We start from the raw sequence: 20,629 nt of genomic DNA on the forward strand, positions 1-20,629 counted from the left end.
GCGGCCTTGTCACCGCTGCGGGCCCTCGCCGAGCCTGCGGATTCCTCCCAGGCCGGGTAGCAGCGGTGGGAGCAGAGCGCAGCACCTGGCCTGGAGGGTCCCGGAAGGGGCTCCTGCGGCGCTGCGAGGCCCTGGGAGCTGCGTCGGGTGAGAGTCGCTCGGGAAGCCTCACCCGTCTGGAACGCCGCTCCGTCCCTGATCCTGCGGCCGACTGCCCGGAGGTCCCCCAAACGATCCCCGCCACCTGAGATGCCAGCCAGCCTGGGGGCTGCGACTGGGCCGCGGCCCATAGCTGTTCCAGAAGCCGCTCGACCTCCGCCATAGTAAGTGAACTCCCCGGCGGCATTCTTTGTGTTTGGAGGAGAGAAGGTTTTTCCACCAACATAGAAGTTAGGGCAGTGAGAATCTGGAATTCCTTGCCTGAGGAGGTGGTGATGGCGAACTCAGTCGAGGGGTTCAAGAGAGGCCTGGATGTCTTCCTGGAGCGTAGGAATATTGTATCTTATAGTGATTAGGTTCTTTAGAAGGACGTAGATCTGAGGGTTTATTCTGACGGAATATAGGCTGAACTGGATGGACAAATTTCTTTTTTCGGCCTTGTTACTATGCTATGTTACTGTGTTTCGGTCAGTCAGAAGCTGTGGTCACAAGATGGCGGCGCAGGACCAGAGTGGTTCAGGGAAGAGTTGATGACGGCGGGTGGGGAGAATAATATTAGGTGCAGGGATCTTACATTAGTAGAACCACTCCAGCAGTGAAATAAAAAAAGAACACTGTAGTGGTGCTTTAATATCACATTACTCTGTGATCTCAGGTTTGCCCCCTACATTACAGTGCGTCAGACTTCACTCATACACAATCTCAACTCCTTACTTTTTTGTTTCTGGCCACCAAAAAAATAAACCATTGCACATTCATGGAAGAAATGATCTGTTCCCCGACAGGAATGCAAGTCCATTATGGACGGATTTATGATAAATGAGAAGTTGTCCAGCATTTTATTGGATAAACATGAAAAAGTTACACCTTGGATCAAATATGCTTACTTATGTTCACTATCTTCAAGTTGACCTGATATGATGTGGCATGCATTTATAGTTTCCTTTATATATATACTTTATTCATTGCCTTATGAGTGCTGCTGGGATGAAACCACAACCCTCTCTTTGTTTTCTTCTTCCCCCTCTCTCATCTGCTCTCCCTTACCCCTTTCCTCCCATTACATCTCGTTATACCTGATTGTACCCTGTGCATACAGAGACCCCCTTAAGAACTTGATCCTGTTTTGGCGTTGTCATATAGTGCAAAGTAATACTCTTCATTTCTTGTTTCCTCTGCTGCATGAATTACATCAGACATTAATCTATCCATGCTCTGTTACGATTTACAATTATTGCTGATGTTATGTCATTGTTGAAAAGTACTTTTTATAAATTCAATATGCATGTGGAACCATACAGGAGCTCTCTGAGACTTATTGGTCTATCTATACCCTAAGGCTAGGTTCACATTGCGTTTACTACAAACCGTTTAAAGGATCAGTTAAACGGATGTGCTGAAATGAGCCAAATTTTGTCTAAATTTGGTTCGCGTTAACGCTTGCGTTAACTCATGTGATTGCGTTATGTCATTTTGATGTCCGTTTGTGAAGCATCCATTTGTCTGCCTTCAGGCACTGTCAATAAAGTTGTTCTTTTTATGGTCTATCCTTACTGCACATGAGTGGGACTTACTAGAAAGCTCAGCCACAATCATTTGTGCAGTATTACACCAGGATAAGCAATGAAGTGAGTGTGTCTGATGATCAACAGGGGAGGGGACCTCTACTCATCAAATATTGGGGGTCTCAAATGCTGCTAGGGCCATAATATAGGAGGCATTGATTGAAACAGCTCATCGCCTGTGTTTGGTGTTTGTGTCCACTACTACACATATGTTGCTGGAGTAGCGAGTAAAAAAACTAAATGATTAGTGAGTGCCCCAATTTGTATATACTGTCTGGGTCTAACTCATCAAAGCTTTTATGCCAGTACTCGGCTAAGAAAGCTTTGAAAAGTCTCAGGAAAGATATATTTATTTGTACTGTGTTAGCCAGTAGATAGAAAAATATTCAGAATTGAGAGTCCTCAGTGGTTGATACTGTTAGGTGTCAGATTTCTGTCGCTGCACAGCAAGAATCCCAAGCCTTACTTCCAGCGGTCTCCCATTCCTCTCAAGCCGCAGAGGAGGCTGCTCAGCAAACTCGTCGGTCCAGGCGCTCTGCCCAGACCAGCTCTGTGGGTTTGCTTGCTGCTGCCACCTCTGGCACATCTATGGCAATACATGCTGCTCAGCAGCGAGATTCTCCAGGGCCACTGAGCATGCCCGTGGAGTGATCTCCCATTGGAGATCGAAGGTCACGTGCCCAGGTCCTGCTCGTGTTCGGATTGGCCCATCTGAGAAGCCAGGAAGGTCCCGGACGCTCGCGGCTATAAAAGGTTCGCATGGCCGCTCGGCCATGCGCTAGGATAGACTGTATTTACAGACTATGTGGAGTGAGTGATGTATGCACGTATGAATGTCTCTGGTGAATGACTCATTAAGAAACCCCTACCCTTGGTACGCATGTGTTGTGCAGCCTAGCCTGCTAGTGCCCAGGCTTTATGTGTAGGTAGGACAGAGGTTGAGTCAGGCATCAGTCCTCACCAGGGACTCGGCACGCCTCAGTGCACGTGCTCCACTTCATAGCCAGCGTCTATAGCGGCGCCCGCGGAGCGACGCCGCGCTCAGTGGGCCTAGAAGGACTCTAACCCTGTGTCCTTGGGGTAGAGTTCTGCGGCCGTACACTGTGCACTCTTTTGGCTGGGCTCTGTGAGCTAAACTGGCTCCGGCATCTTCGTTCAGCGGTTGTGCGATTCTGTGCATTAACAGAGTTCGCACATGTTCACATTGGGTGACGTAACCCACGTGTGACTGTTTTTACGCCACTCTATTCTTCCACCATTACCTAGCAGCAGTGTACCACCTCTGCACGATGGACCCCGGGCTGCGAACGCACCTACTATTATTTTATAATTTGGTGCATTCCACCAGCCTTAACATTATCCTAGCACCAGGGTCTGGCAAGTAATGGCGGACGAACAACGACTGCTGCAGTACATCTGGCAGCTGCAGGGCAGGTTGGCGGCTCTCGAGCGTCCAGCTTCAGCTGAGGATGTTACTGCGGTCGCTGTTCAGGCAGCCACAGAAGCTGTCTCCCATGTGACCACTGCCATCCCTGCCCCGACTTTGTCCCGCCTCCCACTGCCCGAGAAGTTCTCGGGTGATAGTGCCTCTTGTAGGGGTTTCGTGAGCCAGTGCTCGATACAGCTGGAGCTGCTGGCAGCACGATTCCCCTCCGAGCGGGCCAAAGTGGGATTTATTATTTCCCTCTTGTTGGGCAGGGCTTTGGAATGGGCCACACCGCTGAGGGAGCGTGATGATCCTGTGGTGCAGAGTGCCTCTCGATTCCTGGACACTCTGAAGCATGTCTTCCTGGGACCGCGAGTCACCCATGACACCGTGCTCCAGCTGCTGGCATTGTCACAGGGTTCGTCCATGGTCAGCCACTTTGCCATCCAGTTCCGGACGCTGACCTCGGAGTTAGAGTGGCCAGATAAGGTCCTCATTCCAGCATCCTGGAGAGGTTTGGCTGGCCATGTGAAAGACGCACTGGCCACCAGGGAGATTCCTGCTTCACTGGAGGAGCTTATCACCGTCTCCACCCGTATAGACCTTCGCTTTGCCGAGCGAAGGTTGGAGCGGACCTAGTATAGGCAGAGGTTTAGGTTGGCACCCAGTTTTGCTAAACCTCTGGAATCTCCTGATCGGGCTTCCGAGCGTCAGTGGGCTTCCCGCAAGGGAATCTGTTATGGTTGCCGGCAGTCCTGTCACTTTGCCAACCAGTGCACACAGTGGCTGGGAAGACGCTCGCCCCTAGTGGCCGTAGGAGGCGGCTCACTAGAATCTGCAGAGTTTTCCTCCAAGCTGTCCTTTAAGGGGACACTTGGGTTTGGTTCTTCCACTCTGGCGGTTCCCAAGGTTCCCGCAGATCTCTCCTCACTCCCCAAACACTATCGACAGTATGCGGACGTGTTCTCCAAAAAGGCGGCAGAGACCATCCACCGCATCGCCCCTATGACTGTCCTATTGACCTCTTGCCTGGTGCTGAGCCTCCCCGGGGTCGAGTCTATCCCCTATCTCTCTCAGAGACAGAGGCCATGTCTCAATACATCAGGGAGAATCTGGCAAGAGGATTCATTAGGAAGTCAGTGTCACCAGTGGGGGCGGGATTCTTCTTCGTCCAGAAGAAGAGTGGAGAACTACGTCCTTGCATTGATTACAGGGGTCTTAACGCCATCACCGTTAAGAATAAGTATCCTCTGCCCCTGATATCAGAGCTGTTTGATAGGCTACGAGGAGCGAGGGTGTTTTCCAAACTTGATCTGCGGGGGGCTTACAACCTGATTCGCATCCGTGATGGGGACGAATGGAAGACGGCATTTAACACCAGGGATGGGCACTATGAATACCTGGTGATGCTCTTCGGCCTCTGTAATGCTCCGGCCGTCTTCCAAGACTTTGTGAACGATATCTTCTGGGATATGCTTACCACCTCGGTTGTAGTCTATCTGGATGATATTCTCATCTACTCAACAGATATTGACTCCCACTGGAGAGATGTTTGCAAAGTTTTCGATCGCCTGCGGGCAAACTCCCTCTATGCCAAGTTGGAGAAGTGTGTGTTTGAGCAGGAGTCCTTGCCTTTCCTGGGCTATATCATCTCCGCCTGGGGATTGGCCATGGATCCTGCCAAGCTACAGGCGGTGATGGATTGGCAGGAACCTCATTCTCTCAAAGCGGTGCAGCGCTTTATGGGGTTCATAAATTACTATCGCCAATTCATCCCCCACTTCTCGACTTTGGTAGCACCCTTGGTAGCCCTCACCAAGAAGGGTGCAAACCCCAAGTTGTGGTCAGAACCGGTCTCCAAGGCCTTCTCCATTATGTCCCATTTCGCTAGCGCTCCCATTCTACATTGCACCGATGTAGATAAGCCCTTCATTCCTCTTCCGTTGGTGCTGGAGCGGTCCTGTTCCAGAAGGACTCGCAAGGTCGGAAGCACCCATGCTTCTTCTTCTCCAAGACCTTCACACCGGCAGAGAGGAATTATTCCATCGAGGACAGGGAGTTGCTAGCAATGAAGTTGGCCTTTTCAGAGTGGAGACACCTCCTGGAGGGGGCTCGCCATCCTTTCCAGGTATTCACCGACCACAAGAATTTGGTCTATTTACAAACAGCCCAGTGGCTGAATTCTCGCCAGGCCAGATGGTCCTTGTTGTTCTCCCGTTTCCACTTCATCCTGCATTTTTTCTCCGGGGAGAAGAACGTCCGGGCCGATGCTCTCTCCCGCTCCATGGTGTCATTGGAGGAGGAGGAGCAGCCTCGGCTGATAGTCCCATCTGGGAGCCTGAGGACTTTGGCTCCGGTCGCCCTCGAGTCTGTACCTCGGGCAAGACTTTTGTCCCTGCCCATCTGCGACCGGATGTCCTCTCTTGGGCTCATTCATCCAGGGTGGGTGGACATTTTGGGGCCAAACGGACCTCTGAGCTTCTGGCGAGGACGTACTTGTGGCCGCATATGGCCCGTGACGTCAGGGACGATATACGGGCGTGCGTCTCTTGCGCCCTGAATTGGCCCTCTCGGCAGCAGCCCGCTGGGTTACTCTACCCTCTGCCGGTTGCTGACAGGCCCTGGGAGATGGTCGGTATGGACTTTGTGGTGGGTCTGCCCAAGTCCAGTGGCAGCACCGTCATTTGGGTGGTCACCGATCATTTCTCCAAGATGGTGCATCTGGTACCACTCTCTCAGCTACCTTTGGCACGGGGCCTGGCAGCGTTGTTTATTAAACATGTTTTCCACCTGCACGGCATGCTGGATAAGATTGTCAGCAACTGGGGTCCTCAGTTTGCGTCTTGGTTCTGGAGAGAGCTCTGTTCTCTGCTCAGCATAGAGCTAAATCTCTCCTCGGCCTATCATCCCGAGACGAACGGGTTGGTTGAGAGAGCCAACCAGACCCTGGTGACGTATCTGTGACATTTTGTCTCGGCCATGCAGGATGATTGGGCACACTTGCTGCCGTGGGCGTAGTTCGCCTTGAACAACGCTGTGGCCGACTCCACCGGTCAGACCCCATTCCTCTTAAATTACGGCCAGCATCCGTGTGTCCCCGTGCCCATGCCCGTGTCGTCCACTGACTCTAGGGTGGCAGGCTGAGCGGTGGAGGCATGTGACATTTGGGATCGCACGCAGGATGCTATCCGGGCCTCCAAGGAGAGAATGAGGTCCTCCGCTGACACTCGCCGACGCCCGGCTATGACCTTCGCTCCTGGCAACTTAGTGTGGCTCTCCGCTCGAAACTTCAGGCTGCGGGTGGAATCCGCTAAGTTTGCACCGTGCTATATTGGCCCTTTCAAGGTCCTCGAGCAGTTCAACCCTGTGGTCTACCGCCTTGCTCTTCCACCACACTTGGCTATCTCCGACACATTTCATGTGTCTCTCCTTAAGCCGGTGCACATGTCCCGGTTTTCTGAGCCATCTGCCAGGACATCAGACCTGTCGTCAGACGAGTTTGAGGTCAATGCCATCGTGGGATGCAAGATGATGCAGGGCAAAAAGTTTTACTTGGTGGATTGGAAGGGTCATGGTCCAGAGGCTCGAACCTGGGAGCCGGTGGAGAACATTCACGCTCCTCTTCTCATTGCGGAATTTGAGCGGGGTGAGGCTCAGAGAGGGGGGGGCCCTAGGAGGGGGGGTAATGTTAGGCGTCAGATTTCTGTCGCTGCACAGCGAGAATACTGAGCCTTACTTCCAGCGCTCTCCCATTCCTCTCCAGCCACAGAGGAGGTTGCTCAGCAAACTCGTCGGTCCAGGAGCTCTGCCCAGACCAGCTCCGTGGGTTTGCTTGCTGCTGCCACCTCTGGCACATCTATGGCAATACATGCTGCTCAGCAGCGAGATTCTCCAGGGACTAAGTCCCCATGTCAGGCCACTGAGCATGCCCATGGAGTGATCTCCCATTGGAGATCGAAGGTCACGTGCCCAGGTCCTGCTCGTGTTCGGATTGGCCCATCCGAGAAGCCAGGAAGGTCCCAGACGCTCGCAGCTATAAAAGGTTCGCATGGCCGCTCGGCCATGCGCTAGGATAGTCTGTAAATACAGTCTATGTGGAGTGAGTGATGTGTTGTGAGTTCATTTTCCCCTTCACTACTGAGGCCCGAGGAACTCCCTCTTCTGGTGAAGAAAGGTAGTGGGCCTGATTGTCAGACACCTGGGGCTGATGATGATGACTGGCTGAGTGGAGTTAATGACTGGCTATAAGGCTGCCGACGCCCTTCTGGCCTGCGGGTGATTTCTCTGTGGACTTCTAGGAAACCAGTCTGATTCCTGCTCATCTAAAGCTAAGATTTCTGCTTTGCCTTTTTGCATTAGTGTTTTGTTTTCCTTTTCTGGATTCTGCCATTCCCTACTGGGGTGAGCTGAATCTCCTTTTGCCTGTTGCTCTGTCTTCAGAATATTCCTGAGTACTGACATAGCTTTTTTGAAGCCTAGCGTCTTCAGGGCCTTTTTTACTGTCAGTTTGTTGGCTCTTATTTTCATAGGGGTTTTCACGGATTGCAGACAGCAGCCTTCCTGTCCTTTCCTATCTAAGCTAGCGTGGGCCCCATCTTTGCTCAGTCTATCTTTCTGTCTGTGTTTTGTTCTTTCTTCTTGCTTCACCGTCATTATATGTGGGGGGCTGCCTTTTACTTTGGGGTCTGCTCTGGGGCAGTTTAGATTTCCCTTTCTGTCTTTAGGCTATGTAGTCCTCCGGCTGTGATCGAGGGGCCTAGGGCATCGTAGGAGGCCCCCACGGCTACTGCTAGTTGTGTTGATAGGTTCAGGGGTCTGCAATCCGATAGCTGCCAACTTCTCTGGTTTTCTGGACTTAGCTAGCATTTCTATTTTTGCCTCCTACGGTGACTCAATCATAACAGAATCACCCGCCATACCGCAGATTCTAGGGTACTCAATAGCAGGAAAGAATTGTAAAAAAAAAAAAAAAAAAAAAAAAGTGTGTATATTTTTTCCTCTATATCTCTGAGGCCGTAGGGGGAATTTTTTTTTCTCTCAATGGAGATAAAGCAATTGTCTGATCGTGTGGAGCAGCTCGCTGCCGAAGTGCGGGGAATTTCCGCCTACCTTGCTCATTCACATGCTGCTGAACCAAAGATTCCTACACCTGATGTATTTTTTGGGGATCGGTATAAATTTTTGAATTTCAAAAATAATTGTAAATTATTTTTTGCCTTGAAGCCTAACTCGTCAGGGAGCTCCGCGCAGCAGGTTAAAATTGTCATCTCTTTGCTGCGTGGCGATCCCCAGGATTGGGCGTTTTCTTTGAAACCAGATGATCCTATTCTGACTAATGTGAACGCATTTTTTCAGGCCTTGGGGTTGTTGTATGACGAACCTAATGCCATTGATCAGGCTGAAAAGACCCTGCTGGCATTGAACCAGGGTCGTGATTCTGCAGAATTGTACTGTCAAAAATTCCGAAAGTGGGTAGTACTTACTACCTGGAATGATAATGCCTTGGCTGCTCTCTTTCGGAAGGGGTTGTCAGAAGCCGTAAAAGATACTATGGTGGGATTTCCTGTTCCCTCTGGTCTTGACGATTCTATGTCTTTAGCCATTCAGGTTGATCGGCGTTTACGCGAACGCAGAGCTGCACGAGAGGTGTTGCCACCTGTTGAACAGATGTCTGAACCTATGCAATGTGATAGAGTTTTTTCCAGAGAGCAGCGTCAGGAGTTCAGAAGGCGTAATAAGTTGTGTTTTTTCTGTGGAGATGCCTCGCATATTATTTCTGTCTGTCCTAAACGCGAGAAACGCTTTGCACACACGTTTTCTGTTGGTGGTGTTCAACCTAAGTTTCTTCTGGCTATTACTCTGATCTGCTCCCTGTCCACATTTTCCGCCAAGGCTTTTGTGGATTCGGGAGCAGCTCTAAACCTAATGGACTTGGATTTTGCTAAACGTTGTGGATTTCCGATGACACCTCTGCAGACGCCTATCCCTTTGAGGGGGATTGATGCTACTCCTTTGGCTAAAAATAAACCTCAGTTTTGGACCCAGGTGGTAATGCGAGTCGCCCCAGACCATCAAGAAAATTGCAGGTTTTTGGTGTTACATAATCTGCATGATACTATTGTTCTGGGGTTTCCCTGGTTACAAATTCATAATCCAGTTTTGGATTGGAAATCTGTGTCTGTGGTGAGTTGGGGTTGTCGGTGTGCCTTTAGTGAGGCTCCGGTGTTTTCCACCTCTCCTCAGTCGCATGATGTTCCTTATTATTTGGCGGACTTTTATGATGTATTTAGTGAGAATGAGTCTGCGTCTCTGCCTCCTCATAGGAGTTATGACTGTGCTATTGAACTGAGCCCGGGGTGTAAATTTCCCAAGGGTCGGCTCTTCAATTTATCTGTACCCGAGCACGAGGCTATGCGATCCTATATTAAGGAGGCATTGGAGAAGGGTCATATTAGACCATCCTCATCACCCTTAGGTGCCGGGTTTTTTTTTGTAGCCAAAAAGGATGGATCATTAAGACCTTGTATTGATTATCGTGCTCTCAACAAAATTACTGTTAAATATCAGTATCCGTTACCCCTGATTTCTGATCTATTCTCCAGAGTTAAAGGTGCTTGCTGGTTTACCAAGCTTGACCTCAGGGGGGCGTATAATCTTATTCGCATTAAGCATGGGGATGAATGGAAGACGGCGTTTAATACTCCGGAGGGACATTTTGAGTACCTGGTGATGCCTTTTGGGCTCACTAATGCCCCTTCTGTCTTCCAGTGCTTCATGAACGATATTTTCCGAGATTTTGTCGATAAATTTTTGATTATCTATCTGGATGATATTTTGATCTTCTCCAATGATTGGGATTCTCATGTGGAACATATTCGGACTGTGTTCCGGATCTTGAGGGAGAATTCCCTGTATGTCAAAGGATCTAAATGCCTTTTTGGAGTACAGAGGATTTCTTTTTTGGGATTTATTTTGTCCCCGTCAACTATTGAAATGGACCCGGCCAAGGTACAGGCCATTTACGATTGGGTTCAGCCCACTTCTTTGAAGGCCCTCCAGAAGTTTTTGGGTTTTGCTAATTTTTATCGGAAATTTATAGCAAAATTTTCTAGTATTGCCAAGCCATTGACTGATATGACTAAGAAGGGTGCTGATGTGTTAAATTGGTCTCCGGAGGCTGTTTCTTCCTTTCAGGAGCTGAAGCGAAGATTCACCTCCGCCCCGGTTTTGCGGCAACCTGATGTCTCACTTCCGTTCCAGGTAGAGGTGGATGCTTCTGAGATTGGTGCAGGAGCTGTTTTGTCCCAAAAGGATCCTGTAACATCTAAAATGAATCCCTGTGCTTTCTTTTCCCGAAAGTTCTCTCCATCTGAACGTAACTATGATGTGGGGAATCGGGAACTGTTAGCCATGAAATGGGCATTTGAGGAGTGGAGACATTGGTTGGAGGGAGCTAAGCATCAAGTCGTGGTCCTCACTGACCACAAGAATTTGATTTACCTAGAGTCGGCTAAGCGCTTGAACCCTAGACAGGCTAGGTGGGCCTTGTTTTTTACACGTTTTGATTTTGTGGTTTCTTTTCTTCCTGGAACTAAGAATGTCAAGGCTGACGCCCTCTCTAGGAGCTTCTTTGCTGATTCTCCTGTGGTGACCAAGCCTGCTACCATCTTAGGCGAAGGGGTAGTTCTTTCTGCCATCTCTGATATGCCTGCCTCTCAAAGGATGACTGTTATTTGGGTGATTTGTGATAGGTTCTCTAAGATGGTTCATCTTGTACCACTCCCTAAGTTGCCGTCTTCCTCTGAATTGGTGCCCCTGTTTTTACAACAGGTGGTTCGCTTGCACGGGATTCCTGAGAACATTGTATCTGACAGAGGAGTCCAGTTTGTGTCTAGATTTTGGAGAACTTTCTGTTCCAAGCTGGGAATTCAGTTGTCCGTCTCCTCTGCTTTTCACCCTCAGACCAATGGGCAGACAGAGAGAACAAACCAGACCTTGGAGTCATATTTGAGATGTTTTATTTCTGCTGATCAGGATGATTGGGTTTCATTTTTGCCCTTGGCCGAATTTGCTTTAAATAATAGAGCTAGTTTTGCCACTTTGATGTCTCCTTTTTTTTGTAACTTTGGGTTTCATCCTCGATTTTCTTCAGGGCAGGTGGAGCCCTCCGCCTGCCCAGGGGTTGACACTGTGGTGGAGAGAATGCACCAGATCTGGGACCAAGTGGTGGATAAGTTATCTCTCTCCCAGGAAAAGGCCCAGCGGTTTTCCAACCGACATAGGACCATTGGTCCCCAATTTAAGGTTGGTGATATGGTGTGGTTATCATCAAAAAATATTGCTATGAAGGTGGCTTCTCCTAAGTTTAAGCCTAGATTTATTGGACCTTACAAGATTTTGGAGATTATTAATCCGGTCTCTTTTCGTTTGGCTCTTCCTGTCACATTTAAAATCCATAATGTGTTCCATAAATCTTTGTTGAAGAGGTTTGTTGAACCTGTTGTTCCGGGGGTTGCACCTCCAGACCCTGTATTGGTTGAAGGTAACATGGAATATGAGGTAGAGAAAGTACTGGATTCCCGTCTGGCTAGATGGAGACTCCAGTATTTGGTTAAGTGGAAGGGTTATGGTCAGGAGGATAATTCCTGGGTCTCAGCCTCTGATATTCATGCCGAAAGATTGGTGCATGCCTTTCATCGGGCTCACCCTGATCGCCCTGGTGGCGTGGTTGAGGGTTCGGTGACCCCTCCTCAAGGGGGAGGTACTGTTGTGAGTTCATTTTCCCCTTCACTACTGAGGCCCAAGGAACTCCCTCTTCTGGTGAAGAAAGGTAGCGGGCCTGATTGTCAGACACCTGGGGCTGATGATGATGACTGGCTGAGTGGAGTTAATGACTGGATATAAGGCTGCCGACGCCCTTCTGGCCTGCGGGTGATTTCTCTGTGGACTTCTAGGAAACCAGTCTGATTCCTGCTCATCTAAAGCTAAGATTTCTGCTTTGCCTTTTTGCATTAGTGTTTTGTTTTCCTTTTCTGGATTCTGCCATTCCCTGCTGGGGTGAGCTGAATCTCCTTTTGCCTGTTGCTCTGTCTTCAGAATATTCCTGAGTACTGACATAGCTTTTTTGAAGCCTAGCGTCTTCAGGGCCTTTTTTACTGTCAGTTTGTTGGCTCTTATTTTCATAGGGGTTTTCACGGATTGCAGACAGCAGCCTTCCTGTCCTTTCCTATCTAAGCTAGCGTGGGCCCCATCTTTGCTCAGTCTATCTTTCTGTCTGTGTTTTGTTCTTTCTTCTTGCTTCACCGTCATTATATGTGGGGGGCTGCCTTTTACTTTGGGGTCTGCTCTGGGGCAGTTTAGATTTCCCTTTCTGTCTTTAGGCTATGTAGTCCTCCGGCTGTGATCGAGGGGCCTAGGGCATCGTAGGAGCCCCCCACGGCTACTGCTAGTTGTGTTGATAGGTTCAGGGGTCTGCAATCCGATAGCTGCCAACTTCTCTGGTTTTCTGGACTTAGCTAGCATTTCTATTTTTGCCTCCTACGGTGACTCAATCATAACAGTGATGTATGCACGTATGAATGTCTCTGGTGAATGACTCATTGAGAAACCCCTACCCTTGGTACGCATGTGTTGTGCAGCCTAGCCTGCTAGCGCCCAGGCTTAGGTGTAGGTAGGACAGAGGTTGAGTCAGGCATCTGTCCTCACCAGGGACTCGGCACGCCTCAGTGCACGTGCTCCACTTCATAGCCAGCGTCTATAGCGGCGCCCGCGGTAGGGACGCCGCGCTCAGTGGGCCTAGAAGGACTCTAACCCCGTGTCCTTGGGGTAGAGTTCTGTGGTCGTACACTGTGCGCTCTTTTGGCCAGGCTCTGTGAGCTAAACAGGCTCCGGCATCTTCGTTCAGCGGTGTGCGACTCTGTGCATTAACAGAGTTCGCACCTGTTCACATTGGGTGACGTAACCCACGTGTGACTATTTTTACTCCGCTCTATTCTTCCGCCATTACCTAGCAGCAGTGTACCACCTCAGCACAGTGGACCCCGGACTGTGAACGCACCTACTATTATTTTATAATTTGGTGCCTTCCGCCAGCCTTAACAAATACCTTTTAATGGCTAACTGAAAAGATGGTAACAAGTCTGGAAAGCTTGCAATTTGTTACCATCTTTTCAGTTAGCCATTAAAAGGTATCAACCACTGAGGACTCAAATATTTTTGAAAAGTCTCATAATTTTGGCAGAACTCAATGCCATTTTCGCCCAGCTTTGACTGAGTTGGCTGAACTGGGGAAAAGCAGGGGCGTGGCGGCCGCTGCTCATCATGAATTTGAACAGGGACTGGAGTAGGATTTGTGGCAAGGCACACACGGAAGTGTGCACCACTTGTCCGATACTGATTATTTATGAAGAGGCATATGTTTCTACATGAATCGAGAGTGTCTGACTCCAGGACTACTCCTCATCAAGATCAGGGTGACCAATGCAGGCTTGATGAATTGGGCCCTTAATGTTGAACATGACTGTCTTTGCCTTTGTTTCTGGAACATTTTGCTGATACTTATTAAATCCGTACTTAAATAAAATAAGCACCAGATCAAAACATGTTTTTGAATCCTGATGAAGGATGCTGTTTTCATTTTTGGACAGAATGTGAAATGACACAAAAGTGATGCTAGTTTTTTTTTTTATAATTTAAAAGAACACAGTCCGGATTTTGGATAATAAAAGTCAAGGGCATAGGATGTAAATGGATTATTTTACACCATGCTTTTAAGGTAACATTGTATTTATTTAAAAACACCACACAAAAACTTTCATTAGGATGCGAAAACATGGTGTGACCTAGCCTGAAAGTGAAGAATGTGTGTTGGGACCAGTACTGATTCCCATATAGGAGGACAACAGCAGTTTCCAAATTCTGAACCACAGAACTTGCTTGGCTGAGTATAGTCATGTCATTTGGCCGGGGTCAGACATTGTAGCTAACCCAAATACATGGTACTAGAGAGTCAGCTTTGTTTCTGGAGGAGAGCTATTTGCAAGACTGTGACACACAGGACTGGATCAGTTTGGAACTTCTCTTTCATGCAACTACCAAACATTAGAAAAAATTAGAATTTGTTATTTAATTTTCACTTAGATGAATGAAAGCCATAATACCCATATTTTATGATGTCCACTCTTGAATATCATAGTATTTTTACAAATCCCTTACCAACAACAAAAGCAGCTTTTCCTTGTTCTGCTCCAGGTTTCTTACTGACTTTCTTGGCTGGTGAAGCTTGAACTTTCTCTGGTTTTTGTGCTTTCTCACTTTTGGCTTTTTTCTTTCCCTTCCTCTTTGTAGTGTCTTCTGTCTATACATCAGAAATGTTAGCCATACCAAAGCAGAAATAAGTGAAAGCAATGGTAAAATGACCATCAAGCCAAATTATTCAGTATGTCAATGAAAAGCTTGCAGAAGTCAGACGCTAAAGGGGTATTCACATCAATACAACTTCAAACCCAAAAAAGGTTGACATCTATAGTATTGTTTTCAATTGTCACAGTATGTGCTATTTAGAATTATTCACTATGATGAAGACGTAGCTCCTGAGTGCTCCCCCTCTATTCCTGGATGTGACGTTACAGATTGGAGGGCATAGTTTGCTACTAGCTTCTAGTACAAGGCATCCCCCTGATAATACCTCCTTCTAAGCACTCACAGATCAGGAGGCATGGCTTGTTCATTGTTTGCTGTGCAAGCCCCCTTACCAAACATGTTGTCTTGTGTGCCAATTTGTAATGCCATTCCATCATTTGTACTCTGGGTGACTCTCACTTTGATCTTTTCCTGCTTCTTCACCGCTTATCTTTGATAGTTATAGTTTCCATCAATGCTCCAAGGAATTTCACAGAAAAGCTATACAGCTGAAGGTTTATCTGCCATAGTCTATCCCCACCACAACAGCAGTGCTCTCCCTCCACCCACACTCACTTGGTAATTTTCTGTTTCGTGCAACCTGTTTGTGCTGTTCTCATCACTCTATTATTACATGTGTTTCCCCAGCCTGAGGAAAGCATCAGGGTGTCTGCTGCAGCATGCATCAGACATATACCCCTTCAGTTCTCATGAGCAAGCCCTATACTTTTGGATGTGGAACCACATCATGTGAAACAGGAGTGATAAAAGCGGCCCAAAAAGGTTGCAGGGGGCAGGAAACTACAAAGGGAGTATGAGAGGAAGGGAGAGCATTACTGGTGAAGAGGAATAGACTAGGGGAGGGAAGAAGCCTGCAGTTGTACAGTTTATCTGTGATATGTCAAGGAGTGTGGAGGGAACCTATGACTATCAAAGATAAACTGTGAAAAAAAGGCCTAGGTGACAGTGGGAGTCATCCAGGCAGAGCACAAATGATGAAATCAGTTTATAAACCTGCACACATAACATTTGGCTTTGTCTGGCTTGCATAACAAGAAATGAGCATGCCTCGCTGTTGGAATATATTTGGTACAACAACTCCATTCCTGTCTATGAGTGTTCAGTTGCTAGATTTGTATGCTGTTTATAGTTAAAAAAAACTCCCAGAGGCTCACACAGGGATAGCATGTGACTGTATTTCCTGTGTCTGTGTATGAGAGAAGCAGCCTGCTGTAGATACTGCACAGATAGAGACACACAAATGATTTATTCCTGACCTATTAAGCATATTGTTCCTGATTTTCCTGAATAAAGCTCTTGTCACATGCTTAAAGAGTATACTCAATAATCTAATGCTAACAGGTTATGGGCCCATAGTGTCATAGAACCCCAGAGTAACACAGCAACAGAAGACCAGAGCAAAAGCAGCACAGAGCAACAGAGAAGATGTCCACTAGCAGCAATTCTGTCAATTTTGCAGTGTCAGGCCTCACTAAACAGAACTACCAGTCCTGGAAATTAAAGGTGAAGATGCTGCTCATTAGAGGAAGTACAGTATGTGGAAATATAATCAGGAACAAGTGCCTCATCCATTACCAGATGATTGGATAGAGAAGGATCAGAAAGCACAAACTACGATCTCCCTCAGTGTAGATGATAATAAGATTGTGTATATATGCAAGTGTGCAACTGCAAAGGAGATGTGGGATAAGTTACAGAACGTGCATGAAAGATCAAATCTCATCAATAAGCTTTATCTCATGAGAAAGCTGTATCAGTCTAAGCTAAGTGATGGACAGAATATGCAGGACTATATAAGAAACACTCTAGAGATTGTGGAGCATCTCAGGGGTATTGGAGAAGAAATTAAAGATTTTCATGTTGCTGAACTTCTATTAAATGGTCTTCCAGAGAGATATGACACACTTGTGACTGCACTAGATGCACAGCCAGATGATGAGCTGACACTAGAGTATGTTAAAGGCAAATGTGTGGATGAAATCAAGAGAAAAACGCAGCATGTAAGCAGCAGTAATGAATCCAGAGCAGAAACAGCATTAAAAACACAAGTCAGAAAAGGTAATCTTAGCTAATGGTCACTATGTGACTTCAGAAGGAGTAGGAGACAGCTACCTCCACTGCCCAGTTTCCTTAGCACAAAGCAGAAAGATCCCAATAAGTGATGTTCTCTATGTTCCCAGCCTTGAAAGCAATCTTCTGTCAGTAAAGAAGCTCACGCAAAAGGGGAATGTAGTTATTTTAAAAATAACAGCTGCATCATCTCAAAGAAGGGTGACACTCTTGCAGAAGGAAAAATGCAAGATGAGCTTTATCAGCTAAAATGCAAAGAAAGAGCGTACAGTGCTAGACAAGATCTGCATAAGAATTGTATCCATGTATGGGACAGACGTCTTTGGCACAGAGAACCAGAAGCAGTAAGGAAGCTAGCTCAACTTGCAAATGGTATTGAAATCAACCAGTGTAGTCAAATGATGAAGTGCACTAGCTGTCTTAAAGGGAAAATGTCCAGAAAATCCTTTCCTAAAATAAGCACCACTAGATCTGCACAACCTCTGGATCTGATACATACAGATGCATGTGGCCCATTTATTGATGACTGCTCCAGATATACAGTCACCTACATGCTTCACAGTAAGGAAGAAGTTACACAGAAACTTGTAGAATATCTTGCTGTAGTGTTTAACAAATTTGGAAGAATGCCAAAAGCCCTGCATGCAGATAATGGAACGGAATACGCAAGTGATAAGGTGCAAACCATTTTGAAAAAGGATGGAATCGTGTTCCAGACTACCATTCCATACAATCCACAACAAAATGGCATTGCAGAGAGAAAGAACCATACTCTCTGTTAAAGTGGAAGAAGTAGGTTGTTTGATGAGAATCTACGTACAACATATTGGGGAGAAGCCATCATGACAGCTTGCTATCTTGAAAACAGAGTGCCAGGCAAAGCCATAAATAAAACTCCATATGAGCTATGGAACTGCGAGAAGCCTAACCTTAAGCACCTCAGGATATTTGTGTAACGACTCCTGGAGTGGACCCTGTGGGCCGTGATACCAACCCACCATGGGTGAGCTGACCTAGTGAGGACCACCCCCTATATAGGGAGCGTCGGGGGCAGACCCAAGGGGATGAAGTACCACGACTGATGGTACCAGGTGGCCGGCTCGAAGGAGGCGCGAGAGACCGTGTCTCGCAGGATGAATACGGGGCACGCTGGGTACAGGAGGGTGCAGAGCGTGTACTCGGGAGCACGCAGGGTACAAGAGAGTGCAGGGTGCGTACTGGGAAGCACGCCTGGGTGCAAGAGAGTGCAGAGTGCGTACTGGGAAGCACACCTGGGTGCAAGAGAGTGCAGAGCACATACTGGGAGGCACGACTGGGTAAATGCAGGGACCTGAGTACAAAGAGCGACCATGCAGGAACCTAGCTGGCCTAGCAGGGAAGCAAAGTCATAATCAGGCACCTCCCCAAGCAGGAAGCAGCCTGACATACTAGTGGCTGCTGCAGTCAGGAAAGTCATCCGGGTCAAGAGCTTCATTTAGAATAAGAGGCCAGAGACACGGCCGTGGCCTAAGCTGAGGACAGAGCGTGCGCGAGTCACCGGATCCAGACACCGACCGTGAAACCAACTGGAAGCGAGGTCACCGAGCGGCGCGCCCCTCATCCAGAGACCTGCCAGGATGCCGAAGCAAGGTGAGTAAGTTGAGGCAGCGCGGCCCGGGGTGTAACAATTTGGAAGCAAAACGCTTATGTATGTTCCCAAAGAAAAACGTTCCAATTGGGAATAACACACAAACTAAGGAGTCCTGGTGGGCTATAGCGAAACTCAAAAAGGATACAGAATCCTGCACCCAGAGACCAGCACAATAACAATCAGCAGAGATGTAATGATTGATGAAAACTCTGTATCACTCAAATTCCATGAAGTTACACCAGTTATTCAACCTAAGGAGTAAGAACAAGAATCTCAATCACCAAACCCAGATGTCGAAAAGGAGAACACTGAACTGTAGATAAACTCTGTAGCCACCAAGGAAGACACAGAAGAACCAAGTCAACCTCCAGTCAGGAGATCAGAAAGGGTCAAACAAAGGTATCCCAGCTAGATGCCTTTCTTATATGGTCAGAATGCTTCCTAAACCAGTTTGGAATGTCAGAAGCCAAAGGAGCGTCAACACCAATGGATCCGTCCTACTCAAAGTTGGAAGGAGAAGAAGATCTGCTACCCAGCAATGAGAGTTACAGACAAGCAGTGTGGGCGCTTCTGTACATGTGGTACTCGCAGGTGCGCAGGATGCAGTGTCGAGTCACGAGACAACTTAGGTGCTTTTTAAGAATACATTTATGGGACTTGAGGTGACTTTCCTCAGTCACGGCCTGATCACCGAAACAGGGGTAACACAGGTTGCCCACGCAGAGGCTCTAAACAAGCAAACACAGTAACGCAGCACACGACTACTCCCGGCAATGGTCGGTCACTATAGGGCCGCGGTTTGGCCGACTACGGGTCCTTAAGTCTATAAACAGGAGAAAAGGACTATGCATAAATGTGGGATCACCACGCCAAATACCAATTGTTTATAAAAATATATTTTTTATTGTAGAATACACAAAAAGCAGCAAAGAAGCAGCAACAGACACCACACATAAAAACAATTAAAATGATCTTGATCAAAATGTAAACCGCTGGCTGGAAAATGTAAAGGCACCAATATGAGTCAATAACATTCAAAATACCATACCATATAACACAGACGATGTAATGGGGACAGAGGAATCACCAATGATTGGACAATTCAATAAGGTCCTGTGTCAACATATAAAGTGCATAACATATACCAAAAAGTAACATTCAATACTTCCTGAGAGAGGCCCTACAAGGCATAGAGAATAACTAATATAGAGAGCAAAAACTCCCCATGAGATGAAGTCAGTAGCCCAAGAAGTAACTGAAGCTGCCAGTAAAGAAAGAGCTAGTAATAAATGGCAAAAGGAAACCCCAAACAGGAGTGAAATACATCACCCAACGACACACCAGTCAGTAAGTCCAGTCAGAGGTCGCCCCAACGTCTGTATACAGTGCCAACAGCCACCGCGGGATACACGGACCCACGCGTTCCGACACCGCTTGGTGTCTTTCTCAAGGTGAGTGCTAATGCAGCCTCAGAGCGCCGCTTATTTAAATCAGAGAAATCACAAATAGATCCATACCAGGTGGCGGCTGACGGCGTGCAGGAGGAATCATGGAGGCGGAAATGACCTCACGGCCTTTCCAGTGTCTCTTGCGCAGGCGCCATCGCACGATAACCACAGGTATCGAAAAAGCCTGTAGGAAATATATATCCCATCATATATTTCCTACAGGCTTTTTCGATACCCGTCCATCATGCTGGAATGACGTTTCCGCATTTTTATGTTTGACACTATGCCCGCCCTCTCGTTATAGCTACTTGAGGGGTGAATCGCGCATGCGTGTGACTCGATAATGCTGATCCTTGATGGACGCTGACAGCGTTCACAAGGCTGCTTGTGGTTACCCGTTCGGCCGTATTGCGCAGGCGCGTGATATTTAATTCCCACGAGATTTTAACTTATACTCTATTGTGCTGTGGTTATCGCGCGATGGCGCCTGCGCAAGAGACACTGGAAAGGCCGTGAGGTCATTTCCGCCTCCATGATTCCTCCTGCACGCCGTCAGCCGCCACCTGGTATGGATCTATTTGTGATTTCTCTGATTTAAATAAGCGGCGCTCTGAGGCTGCATTAGCACTCACCTTGAGAAAGACACCAAGCGGTGTCGGAACGCGTGGGTCCGTGTATCCCGCGGTGGCTGTTGGCACTGTATACAGACGTTGGGGCGACCTCTGACTGGACTTACTGACTGGTGTGTCGTTGGGTGATGTATTTCACTCCTGTTTGGGGTTTCCATTTGCCATTTATTACTAGCTCTTTCTTTACTGGCAGCTTCAGTTACTTCTTGGGCTACTGACTTCATCTCATGGGGAGTTTTTGCTCTCTATATTAGTTATTCTCTATGCCTTGTAGGGCCTCT

At 47.7% G+C, this 20,629-nt stretch overlaps 1 protein-coding gene across 3 annotated transcripts in view; it reads right to left on the reverse strand.

Moving 5' to 3' along the window:
* Positions 1 to 20,629, reverse strand: part of KIAA2012 (KIAA2012 ortholog) — a 615,491-nt gene that overhangs the window by 26,589 nt on the left and 568,273 nt on the right. For all 3 annotated transcript variants that reach the window (XM_073551517.1, XM_073551518.1, XM_073551516.1), the window contains exon 20: positions 14,365 to 14,506. In XM_073551517.1, the coding sequence (XP_073407618.1) occupies positions 14,365 to 14,506 (142 nt within the window). The remainder of the gene's footprint in view (positions 1 to 14,364; positions 14,507 to 20,629) is intronic.

The sequence above is a fragment of the Dendrobates tinctorius genome, unplaced genomic scaffold (assembly GCF_039654945.1).
Source record: "Dendrobates tinctorius isolate UK_male_01 unplaced genomic scaffold, ASM3965494v1 ptg000177l, whole genome shotgun sequence".
Taxonomy (NCBI): Eukaryota; Metazoa; Chordata; class Amphibia; order Anura; family Dendrobatidae; genus Dendrobates; species Dendrobates tinctorius.